The sequence below is a fragment of the Macaca nemestrina genome, chromosome 13 (assembly GCF_043159975.1).
Source record: "Macaca nemestrina isolate mMacNem1 chromosome 13, mMacNem.hap1, whole genome shotgun sequence".
Taxonomy (NCBI): domain Eukaryota; kingdom Metazoa; phylum Chordata; class Mammalia; order Primates; family Cercopithecidae; genus Macaca; species Macaca nemestrina.
The window spans coordinates 85394091-85406293 of record NC_092137.1 but is presented as its reverse complement, the minus strand read 5'-3'; the positions used below and the strand labels follow the sequence as shown (position 1 = coordinate 85406293).

The 12203-nt window shown below is 43.8% G+C and overlaps 1 protein-coding gene across 10 annotated transcripts in view; it reads right to left on the bottom strand.

Moving 5' to 3' along the window:
* LOC105465361 (dynein axonemal heavy chain 6) overlaps positions 1-12203 on the bottom strand; it is a 383399-nt gene that overhangs the window by 3654 nt on the left and 367542 nt on the right. For all 10 annotated transcript variants that reach the window (XM_011713768.2, XM_011713766.3, XM_011713767.3 and 7 more), the window contains 6 exons: positions 11546-11675; positions 9098-9225; positions 5112-5297; positions 4505-4577; positions 3516-3667; positions 1547-1769 (listed from right to left, as the gene is read on the bottom strand). In XM_011713768.2, the coding sequence (XP_011712070.2) occupies positions 1547-1769; positions 3516-3667; positions 4505-4577; positions 5112-5297; positions 9098-9225; positions 11546-11675 (892 nt within the window). The remainder of the gene's footprint in view (positions 1-1546; positions 1770-3515; positions 3668-4504; positions 4578-5111; positions 5298-9097; positions 9226-11545; positions 11676-12203) is intronic.

The following is a 12203-nucleotide window of genomic DNA, read 5'->3' as shown; positions in this document are numbered from 1 at the left end:
AGACAGCTGGATTTTTTTTTTTTTAATTGAGATGGGGGTTTCACTAGGTTGCCCAGGCTGGTGTTGAACTCTGGGGCTCAAGTGATCCTCCCACATTAGTCTCTTGAGTAGCTGGGACTACAGGCACGTGATACCACACCTGGCCAGACAGCTGGATTTTTTTCAAAATAGAAGGTCAGAGATGATGAATTTAAAGCATTTGTATGTTCAAAACTGTCTTTATTCACTTCCCTTTTGGAAGATGGTTTGGTTGTGTTTTGAATTCTGGTTCAAAGGTATTTTCCCTCAACCCTTTGAAGCTGATTCTCCATTATCTTTTTATATGCACTGTGGATAATGAGAGTTGACTGGTATCAATCTGATTCTCATTCTCTGGGATTTCAGTTCCAGCATATATTATACATTGTCTCTTCTCTTTGGTTATTTTGAGAATTTTTTTTTTGTCTCTGACAGTCTTAAGTATCACTTTGGTATATCTAGGTTTCTTTGAAGATTTGATTACTTGTTGTATGTTGCTAAAAATCATTCCTTCCACTTTATGAGACCTCATAATCTAAGGATTCAAGTGTTTCTTTAGTTTTGGGAAATTACCAGCCATTATTTTTTCAAACATTCTCTCTCCTCCATTCTTTATTTTCTCCTTCCAGGTTGCCTAGAAAACTAGAAAAGTGTTGCAAATTCTGGCTCCTCCCACAGGGTCACTTCTTTCCCCTCTCACTATGCTGTATTCAAGGCGACTTTCCTAGTTCATTTTCTCTGTTCATTCTTCAGCTGTCCCTCAGTGTATCTGTTGAGGTGGCTTTCTTTCTGTCTGCTTTCTTTTTCAGAGCTGTATCTCAGTTTCAGATCCACTCAGAGTTTTACATCAGGGCTTTCCATTTATTCATTTGTTTATTTATTTATTTGTGATGGAGTTTTCGCTCTTGTTACCTAGGCTGGAGTACAGTGGTCCAATCTCGGCTCACTGCAACCTCTGCCTCCCAAGCTCAAATGATTCTCCTGCCTCAGCTTCCCAAGTAGCTGCGAATACAGGCACCCGCCACCACGTAGGCTAATTTTTCGTATTTAGTAGAGACAGGGTTTCACTATGTTGGTCAGGCTAGTCTTGAACTCCTGACCTCAGGTGATTCACCCACCTCAGCCTCCCAAAGTGCTGGGATTAAAGAGGTGAGCCACCTCGCCCGGCCTATTCATTTATTTTAAAATCTCTTTTGTGATGAGTAAAAATGAATTTGGTGAGAAAAAGAAAGATTTTAGTGTCTATTCAGGCCACCATTTTGAAAGTGGAAGTCTCTACTTGTTAAATTCTATTTTCTACTCCTTAGATTCTAATAGAAGCAATAATTAATTCTATAATCTTAATCTACAGTCAGAACAAATAGAATTTATAATTACATTTATGAATTTTGTATGTTATAGGCGGCTTCATTTTAAGTCTAGTTAATTGGCCCAAGGGAGATCTTGGGCCAATTACAGCTTACTGTTTGGACTTTGATGGAACATTGCATTTGGTCATTATTTGAACTAATCTTAAGGACATCCTCACCTGTGGTTGAGAGTGTTCCTGCCCGGGCTCCTGTTTTATAAAGTGGGGAGTGGTAAAGTGTTGGGCTTGGCTCATAATTTTGTTGTGGTTCAAAATGCACCACAGGCAGCATTGGATTCATCTGTCCAGGCAATGCGTCCTCTACCACCATTTCCTTATCATCCCATCGAGAAGCATCCATGAACATCCCATGAACAAGAACACCATCCTCAGGAGAGGGCAACTGAAAGATACCCACAAGTCTCAAAGTGAGAGGGGGAAAAGGGATCAGCAGGTATGAGTCACTTCCTATGTCCCACATCCTCACCAGGTAATTCTAAAAAACACTCTATACATTGCTGTTATTATTCACATCTTAGAGAGGTCAATCTTGAGGCTCTGAGAGGCAAAAAAATGTAATAATAATGTAATGACTTCTCCCCTTTTCATGGGAGGTGGAGGAGTACTGAGATTATTGTCTGTTATTTTTAGCAAGGGTTTTCAAGGATTTGGATGCCCTCCTAGAAGAGAGGTTATATATCTGCAATAATATTTACAGAGTGTCCATGGAAAATTCCTTTTTGTTCTTTCTCTCTCTCTTTTTAAAATTATGCTTACTTTTAAATGTTTGTATTAAATAAGAAAGAGGGAGAGTGAGAAACCCTGCCCATCAGAGTCCTGTGATTGGATGTCTCCACCGGTGCACCTTTTTTTTTTTTTTGCCAATTGTGGGTATCTGAATCATTCTTCCTCAAACCCTGAGTGGATTTGGCCAATTCTGGCCCCAGGTCTTTGGATAATTGGAGCCTCATGTCTGCAGCCAGAGGACTAAGCAGTTTGGATAATATGTAGTGCATTTTATAGTGAATAAAAGGATGGTAAACTAAATTCTTTTTAGCTGGTCCTTGCTTTTTGGTGTCCTAAACTTTCTGTTTCTTGGGTGCAGCAGGCCTTCCTGTTTTTGGGCTGCCACATACGTTTATGCAGATGTGCCTGAAAACTATCCTGCTACCTACCGGGTGTCCATCATCTGGGCATCCACCCAGAGGGAGCACCTTTTCCTATGCTGAGCCAAGGAGGCAAACGGGCTGACAGTGGTCTTGGCTGTTTGTAACAGAGATAAAGCTGTTTAAACACATACCCTGTGTTTAGACCAGTAAATGTGCCTGTCACATGACACTGGCTGTTTCCTTTACACCGCACTACAGGCCTGTCTCCTGGTCTGTTGGTGGCAGACATTTGCTAGGTGGGCCAGGAGACAGGCCAGCTAGACAGTCTGAGGTCTCCCCAGATCTCAGAGATTGCAAGGTATTCTCATGGCTCGGCACACATGACCCAAGCAGAGCCATGGTATGAACTGGGATGGGGTGGAGGGACAGAGCCCTGGTGGACACTGTCCACTGTCCTGGTGGACAGAGCCCTGGTGTCAGAATCAGCCTCTGTGGCAGATGGAGTGTGCTGAGCATGGACCAGGGCAGGCTGGTCCTGGAAGCTCCAGTGGGGGCTTTAATGTGGGTGTTGCTTTGCCTCCCTGGAGCCTCAAGTTTTCCTTACATGGGAAACTTGATACCCTCTTCTTAAGACAAGAAGGATCTTAAAATAAGAAGAGGTGCAGACATGTCAACAATTGCTCCAGCACATACAGCTGGAGAAAGGCAGTGTCAGAATTCAAACTCAGGCTTGTCTAGTTTTTAAATCCTTGCTGTTAACTTCTTGCTATATTGATTCTGTAAGACGAAGAAGGTTACTAAAGGTAGCTAAAAAATAAAATAATATTGCTTTAAACGTATTTCTATAAATCAGACTAGTTTAGGCAGTTCCCATCTGGTCGTTGCTAATTGGGGAGCTTATCTTGGAGGTGTGATTACTACCCTGCCCTTCCTGCTCCTGCCGATGGGAGGTGGTGGCAGTGGGGCATGGGAGGTTGTCTGAAATCTTCAAGGACAGTGGGATAGAAGCTGCTTTGCCATAACAGCCAGGTGGACAATACCTCCATGTCCATGGGCAGTTCTTGTCCAAATTGCACTGTCTTGGCAGCTTCTATCACTGCAGCTTGATCCCGATAGGTGGGAATTACGTTGTATTTGAAACTTAGCTCATCTATAGGCAAATTGTATTTTCGAGCATGATTTTGAAGAGTTCCTGTAATTATGAAAATCAGAAAGCCGTGTTCAAAACAACACTGCTACTCCCCAGGCACTCCCCCTTCACACAAACCAGGCTGCCCTGGCATTAGAGAGCCTTCCCACTACAGAGAAAACCCAACTCTTAATATCTTCCTCTGAGTTAGTTCACAGGATCAGGAAGCCTGTGGGTCATGTTGGGAGGTAAGGGCCCAAAGGATGGACAAGCTCTGGTCCTGGTTGGGAAGGGAGGGAAGAAGGCCAGTATGTAGTGCATTGCCCTGACATAAGGGAGACAAATGAGTGAGGCAGTTTCCGAGCCCAATCTCGCTAACTTTAGGATTTTGCCCAGCTTGTTTTATATGGGCTGTTTAATAGGTATTAAGAATGAGAGAGATGAAGGGCTTGGGTCATTAGCATCGAGTTGCTCACAGGCTCTAGCCCCTTCTGAAGGGGCTAGATTCCCCAAGGGCTGATGGAAGCACATCAAGAGAATTTCTCAGAGGGAGGGAAGCTGCTCACAGCTGGGGCCTGAGCAGGTGGACAGCAGATGACGCCCTTGAGCGCGGGTCACATGGGGAACTGAGGCACACTGTGTTCATGGAGGCAGCAGTGCCTGCACTTATGTAACTTGAGAGGGGCAGGGATTAGGTTGCTGGGGAACATCTGCTATCTCTGTCATCTTTCCTCTGTCCCCCACAAGTGAGGAAGAGCAGGACCTTGTTAGATTGCCCTATGATCAATAGCCTCATTGTTAAAGCATTAGCAGCCATGTCATTTCCCCAGGACCTCAAAACCCTATGTATGACAATCCATGGCCTTTCCTGTGGGGTTTTTCTAGGGGAAGTGCTGGTACCTGTTAGAAATCCTTGAGGAAAGAAGAAACCGGAGATCCAGTAGGACTTAGGCTGTCCTCTTTTGAGCCATAACTGAAGGAGAAACATACTCATAATAAACGTTATTTCTGGGATGGAATTTGTTTTCTAAAGCAAAGTCCTATTTGGGGAGAGTTTCTCAGGAGGCGGAAACTAAAGCAGCCCTGAGTTAGTCACCACCCCCATTTCACTGCCTGCCCCGTTCCCCTTCCTGTTCTGCCAGCCTGATGACTGCGGACCCAGAGCCTGGTTATTGTGGGGTATGTGAGAGGGAGACAGCAGCAAAATTATCTGGGGTTTGGACTCATCTCAGTTGGTCTGTATCTCACTGTGGGGTCCCATGAATTAGAGCTGAAACCCCAATTAATTAAAGTGGAACTAAAGTGGAATGTGGGGATGAGTGCCTAGGGCAAACGATATTATAATCAGTATGAGATGTGTAAAGTGATGCCATTCTGGACATTTCTTTTTCTCTGGGCTCAGATTATCCATCAGTGACTGTGGATATCTTTAGCCAGTGCTTCTTAGGGACCTTAGGCCAACTATGCCATCAGACTCATCGAAACCCAGTGAAAGAAATTTTCTTACATCCACAAATGAGGTCCTCAGGATAAGGTCTTTGACCCACGACCCTAGTGGCTTCAGGGATGGGTAGGCTGTGTTGGACCACAGAGCGGGAACCTGGTTGTTGAGGAAACTGTTATACACTTTTTCCATTTCTTCAGACATCACCACGAATCCAGCGATGGCTTTGTTGAGTGTTTCCAGAGAAGTCTGAAAGAACAGAAAACGGGTTAGTGGCCTTTGTAGATGTCATTATCCAGTGTCAGTAACACACATTCATGACAGCAGGTGCTGCCTTGCCCGGAGGTGCCACTTGGCTGGGTTCTGTTCTCTGTGCACACTGTCTGCTTCCCAGACCCTCCAATATTTCATGCATTATTACAATATGTGACCGTTGTGGTGTAACACTTGAGGGTGGCAGTTGATAGTAGAGTCCAATGCGGTGGAAAGAAGGAAGCAGAAATGTCTCCTGAAGCCTGGAGAAGCGGCTGGGGGAAATGCCACTGTCCAGCACTCTTCCAGGCCAAAAGAAAAATAGGTCTGACTGTGATTTGGGAACCACAGAGTGTGAGGAGGAGGGGGAGATGGGGAGTGAGAACCACCTCATCTCTGCTCAGGGGGTTCCCCCAACCCCCAGAGTTAGTGCAGAAAGAGGAGATTCTTTTTTTTTTTTTTTTTTTTTTTTTTTGAGATAGAGTCTTGCTCTGTCACCAGGCTGGAGTGCAGTGGTGTGATCTCGGATCACTGCAACCTCTACCTCCTGGGTTCAAGTGATTCTCCTGTCTCAGTGTGCCAAGCAGTTGGGATTACAGGCATGCACCACCATGCCCAGATAATTTTTGTATTTTTAAAGGGGTTTTGCCATGTTGGCCAGGCTGGTCTCGAACTCCTGACCTTAGGAGATCCGCCCACCTTGACCTCCCAACATGCTGGGATTACAGGTGTGAGCCACCGCGCCTGGCTGGAAAGGGGAGAGTCTTAGATGACACTAATCTTCTAGTTGGCATCAGATGGTCTCCTTGTACTGGAAACACCTCCTTAAAACACGTTTCGTAGCCTCTCCTCCTCTCACCAGAAGATGGAGGCAGGCAGTAGTCCTGGGAGACACTGGGCTGGAGTGGAGTACAGGGCGATGTTTGCCACCTGGCTAAAGACGAGCGAGTGCATATAGGTGGGTTATGGCCCTCACGGTTGCAGTGTTGTGAAAACTGCCATATACTGGGAAAATATAATAGGAAGATATTAGAGGCAAAATTTATGTTGACTAAGCAACCAAATAAGGACTGGGACCACATGCACAGCGTCTTAGCGACAGGCACTGTGTGGATAAAACAAGGCTACACATCCTTCCATTCTTTCATAGGTTTATTTGTTGGTTCCCTTCTCCCTGTACCTCTTTTCACAAGAGGCAGCGGTAGAAAAAAGAAGTGTTTTACTTAGATTTGTCCTTAGGATCTGAGGAACCATCTGCAGCAGAGTGCAGGAAAGAGGCCCTTAGCCAGAGCCAAGACCATCCTCCATGGTAGACCTGGAAATAGGAAGAAGTAGCAGAAGACTCATCTAAAATCCTGAAAGAACACAAAAAATGACAGAGGTGGAGGGAACAGACTGCTGAGACCTTCAAGGTCTGCTTGAAATAGAAAAAGGTCATATTGCAGTCGATTCTCCCAAAGGAGGCAGCCAACACACAGATGTATTAAATGGGAGAAAGAGTACTTCAAAGGCCTTCCTTCCCCTATGGCTCGGAAGCCTACACAGGGTGGCCTTGTCACTCCCAGGACCTGCCCTATCCCACAGTTCTGTCTGGAGGAGAGTGGGTTAGCCAGGATGGCATTCCTGGGTGCTGCTCCCTTCCCCTGGCTTTCGTATTGCCACTACAATACTGTCTGGCTGATCCCAAGGGGAAGGGAAGGTGAGGCTGGGAACAAAGCCAGGGCAAAGCAGGACCAGGCCTTGTGGTCTAGGACTAGAGGTCAGGTGAGGAAGGCCTCTGGCACAGGCACAGCATGCCATGGTGGGCACCTCCCTTCTGATGGGAATGCTTGGCTGTGGTTCCTGATGGCCCTGCAGGCCACCTGTCCCTGGGCTCCTCCCCTTACGCTTCCATTAGGTGAATTCCTCTGTTAGTGGTGGACTGGGGTTTGTTTGACCAGAAAAAGTGACCAAAGGAGACCTGAGAGTCACATTTGTTCACCTGTACATTCAAATATTTGTGGAAGATTTAGTATGCCAATTACTAAGGAAACAAAGACGACGAATGTAACAGCTCCCTTGTTTTAAAGAAGTTCTTTGTTAGAGTAGCCATACTCATAGGTGGGAAACTACAAAAAGTGTAATGAATACAGTGGTGGATGCAGAGACCTGAGATGACAGGGCCTTGAGGATGGGACCCTAACTCATCTGGCAGTAGAGGGAAGGGCTGGTCTCCAGGAAGACATAATGGAGGAAGTGACATCTGGTCTTATCTTCAAGTGGGTGAAAGTTCATGATGTGGAAAGGGCAAGACATGAGTAGCATCCATCTCCTGGTGTTCCTCAAAACAACAGCACTTCCTTAGTGTTAGCTGGGCACAGAGCACCCCATCTAAAGACTCCTTTCCCAGCCACACTTGCAGCTGGGGTGTGGCCATGTGACCAAGTTTTGGCTAATGGGATATAAGAGGAAAAGATGTACACTAGCACTGGATCACATTTTTATAAGGAAGCTGCTTTTCCTTGCTCTCTCTTTCCTACTTCCCACTGGCTGGCAAAAGGGGACAATTGGGGCAGCCACCTTAGACCCAGACACGGAAGTTGTCTTTTGAGACTGGAAGAGCCAACCTGTTTATCCCTGGATGAGCTCACAAAGCAGAATTAACTACCTGCCCTAGACAGAGCTCCCTCGGGACTGTTAGGGGAGAGTAAAGTGAATTTTTATCTTGTTTTGGACTATGTTATGGGGGTCTTTATCATAGTAGCTTAGTCTGTACCCCAATTCATTCAATATAGAAGGAAATAAGCCCTGACCCGGCAACCTGACCAGGAGACTGAGAGAGGAGAGAGACTTAGCTTGCTGACTTTGGTGCATACCGGACTAGATGCCACAGTCCCAAGGTGAAGACCACATACTCAGCTGATCCAGGGTCCACCTAACCAACAAGCCTAGGTATTGCCAGCCAAGCAGCCACATCCAGAGACTTTGCCTTTCTGATGGGGAACAGTAATGATCTTTAGCGGTAAAAGATCTCTCCCAGTTCTCCCCCAATCTTATCCCCACGTCTTGACCTTGAAGTAGGTGTTTGGTTCCCTGATTAACGGTAACACTTTTCCTGTTAATGCTCAATATTTGCTAATAGTTATTCTTTTTCTCTTATCGAAGTTACGCACAGAGAAACTAGGAAGGCCTTTGACCATCATTATCAATGCAAGGCAATGCAGAGAGAAACTATCTATGAACATAAAGCAGAAGATCAAACAGGTGTTTGCAAATTTTAGCGGCATTAAAATCATCCGGAGAGTTTATTTAAAATTCATATTCCCAGGCTCTGCTTCAAGAAATTCTAACTCAGTAGGTCTTGAGTGGGATCAAGGAATCCACATGCTGAACACACCACAGGGGACTCTAATGCAGGCATTCTGTGGCCCGCACTGACAGATTCTGGTTTTCACGGTCTTGCCTAAAGACTATGTTATTAAATGCAAACTAGACGTTAGGAACAAGCACTGAATTACTCTTAATTGAGTGCTTAGGTCTCTGATCAATTTCTAGTGAGTCAACAGAATCTAAGGGTGTAAGGATAAAGAGGAGACTGAGAATTTGTAATGTTACATATTCACTCCATCGTTATTAGAAAATGGGAATACAGATTCATTAGAGAAGGATAAAATCATTTTTAGACTCATTGGACTTGAAGAGTTGTTAGTGTATCCAAATGGAAATGCCGAAGTGATAGGAACGGAAGAATTTCGTATCATACAATTCTCTACAAAGCTTTGATGCTCAATAGCAATGATGAAAGTAAGCTCTCATACGTGAATTAACTTCAGCAGGTTGTTAAACCGGTCCACTTCCTGTCCAAGAACAGTGGTCAAGGAGTTCAGGCGTCCTTGAGGATCCTTGACGAAAAGGCCCTCAGAAGCACCCTCCATTTCCAGTTTTTCTGAAACATACACAGTGATTCCTCAGGCTAGTCATCATTGATTTGTTCTCACAATATTGCTAAGGCAATGTGCTTATCTTAACATTTTAAAAAAGCCAGCTTTTCTCATTGTTTAAGCCAGACACATAGCATTTAAATGTGACATTTCTATAATTTACAATGCTTTTGTGATTCACCTGTGTTTATATACAAGCAATCACAGAAAATTAAGCTTAAATTCATTTGTATCAGGACATATATATATATATATATATATATATATATAAAGTGTGTATATATATATATATATACATACACATATACTTTTTTTCCCTCAAACACTAAACCATTGCATTTCATTTCTTCCCTTAAAGCATGTTCCCCATGGGTATTTTCATCTTCCCAGCCAGTTTGAGCTATGTGGTCTACGGCAATGGGACAGGAGAAGTAGGTTCTTGTTGCTTAAGTGAGATCATAGAAAGACTGGCTGTGCTAATGTAGAAGGAGGACTGGAAAAAGGAAGGAGAAGCCTGCTCATTTTCATTCTGGTTGACTGTGGGGAGGAGGTGAGGGGTTGAGAGGGAAGAGGATGAAATGGAAGGTCAGTATGGCTCAGTGGTATCTGCAAGTTTGATGAGGGGTTTGAAAGGTTTCCAATGTGGAATGAGGGGCGTTGGCAGGAGGGCACAGGAAGGTGTGCCTGGCTTTGGCTGATTGGGAGGCAGAGCCCTGAAGGGTTCAGTGGCAAATGCTAGCAGGACAAAGCGGTTGCCTGGCAGATAAGGAACATTCCAGAGACTAGACGGTCCAGGGACCCTGAGTCTCCCCTTCTACCATACAAGTGTTTAAATCTCCCACTTCCCTGCTCACCTGCACTGAATAGAAAAGGTTGGGGGCAGGAGACTGAGAGAGAGAGAGAGGGAGAGACTTAGTGTTTATCCCATGTTACTGGGCATTATTTAAAGGGACTGATTGCATTATTAAACAGGCTCATGGTTCAAACTGGATGGAAAATGTAGCTCTTCTTTCTCCCTACAATCCACCAAATGCAGGCTCAGATGAAAATGATATGAGCTACGAAAGAGGAAGGAACGGCCTTTTCCTTGCGTATTTGCAAGAAGTATGTGTAAACAAACGACTATGACGTACATATATCAAATTCCTTCTTGACCACACACATTTGGCTGCTGGACAAAAATCCCTCAGCAGTGCCAACGAGTCTAATCCCTTGGGTCCACAGTGCTGTGGTTACATGTCCCTGGTCTTCTCTTCCCACCATTCCTCTCAGGGCTATTTCAAACTCTCAATTCTTTTGCTAAGCCAATTGCTTTCCTGTCCCCTCAGTCTCAGCAGATGATCTGCTTAGCATTTCACAGTAAAAGTACAAGCTTTATGAAGCCTGGAGAGAAAAACCTCCTAGGTGTCAATGGGATTCTACCAAACAAGTGCACGGTCTCTGCAGCTATCCATTCATCTCTTCATCCTTTTCGCAACCAGCACTCCATCTTGTATTTATTGATCTTATATTTATTGACTGTTTGCTTCAACAACAGAATTCTCTAACCAAGCAGACATTCTCTTGAGGGCTTGCTTCTAGGAGGCAGATAACTGACTTCTGAAACCACAAGGCTCCTTTTATTCCAGGGGCTTAAGGGCACTGGCAAGACTCAGTTGCTGTTTTTTTCTGTCCCAATTTTCTTTTTCCTATAATGACATCTCTTCCAACCATGAATAACTAAGACATCTAAATCTCCTACCGATTAAGAAAAGTGTTAAAATAGATCTCTTGTGATCATTCAGGAAGACTCTTTCACTTATCAGAAAGCAAGGTGAAAGTAATTTAGCCATGTCTTCTAAATGGAGAAAAAATTGAAATGGATTCTAGAGCAGGACTGTCCAGTAGAGCTTTTAATGATGACGGAAGTGTTCTCTCTCTGTTCTGTCCAATGATAGTACTCGAAATGTGACTGGTGCAAATGAGGACATGAATTTTAAATTATATTAAATTTAAATTTAGGTAGCCATATGTGGCTAGGGGCTATTTTCTTGCACAGCACAGGTCTAGAGACAGTAGAATAATGAAATCAAGGGAAGCTCAGGAAAAAGTCTGGTTAAAGTTACGTTGAGCTGGAAACCAATTTCCTCCTAATGCTTCTGGCAGTTGAGATGCTGAGATGCTGTAAGCTTCTAGTCTATAAATGAAGAGCTCCATGTCAAAAGAGCTCTTTAGGTTAAAGAAAGTCTACATAATAAGCAGGTTTTGACATCTGTTTATCACTCAGTTCTCTGAGTGTATTCCTAAAATTCCTATTACATACAAATTCCTAGAATTATTTATTACCTGGAACTCTGGCCTGGATGGAAGCAACAAGTTCTTGAACAATTTCATCATTGCTTTTTCCCTCTCCACCAGTAGATGACCTTGGCTGAACCTCAAGTATGGTGTTGATTAAAGTGTTGGTCTCTTTGTACTGTAATGGCAGTAAGAGACAGAACAGTGAAGACTCAAATTCTCAAAAAATAAATTTGCAGCACATATAATTATTTACAAAAGTAAAGGCAGCTCTCTAAAACAATACTATTTATTTTCACTTTCTTTTATTGTGGTAAGAACAATTACACGAGATCTACCCTCTTAACAAATTTAAAGTGTGGAAGACAGTAATTATTGCTGACTACAGGTACAATGTTGCACAAAAGATTTCTAGCCCTGATTCATCTTGCTTGACTGCAACTTTATGCCTGTTGATTAGTAACTCCCCATTTCCCCCTCTCCCCAGCCCCTGGCAACTACCATTCTACTCTTTAATTCTATGAATTTGACTATTTTAGATAACTCCATAAAAGTTAAATCATGCAGTATTTGTCTTTTTGTGACTGGCTTAAAGAAATTTTATTTTTTATCTTGAAGGTAGAGTTGGTAAAATGTGGTCATTGGAAGTGCCTAGTACATAGTTGTTACTGTCATACTAAAAATTTTTTTGTTGAGCAACAGTGTA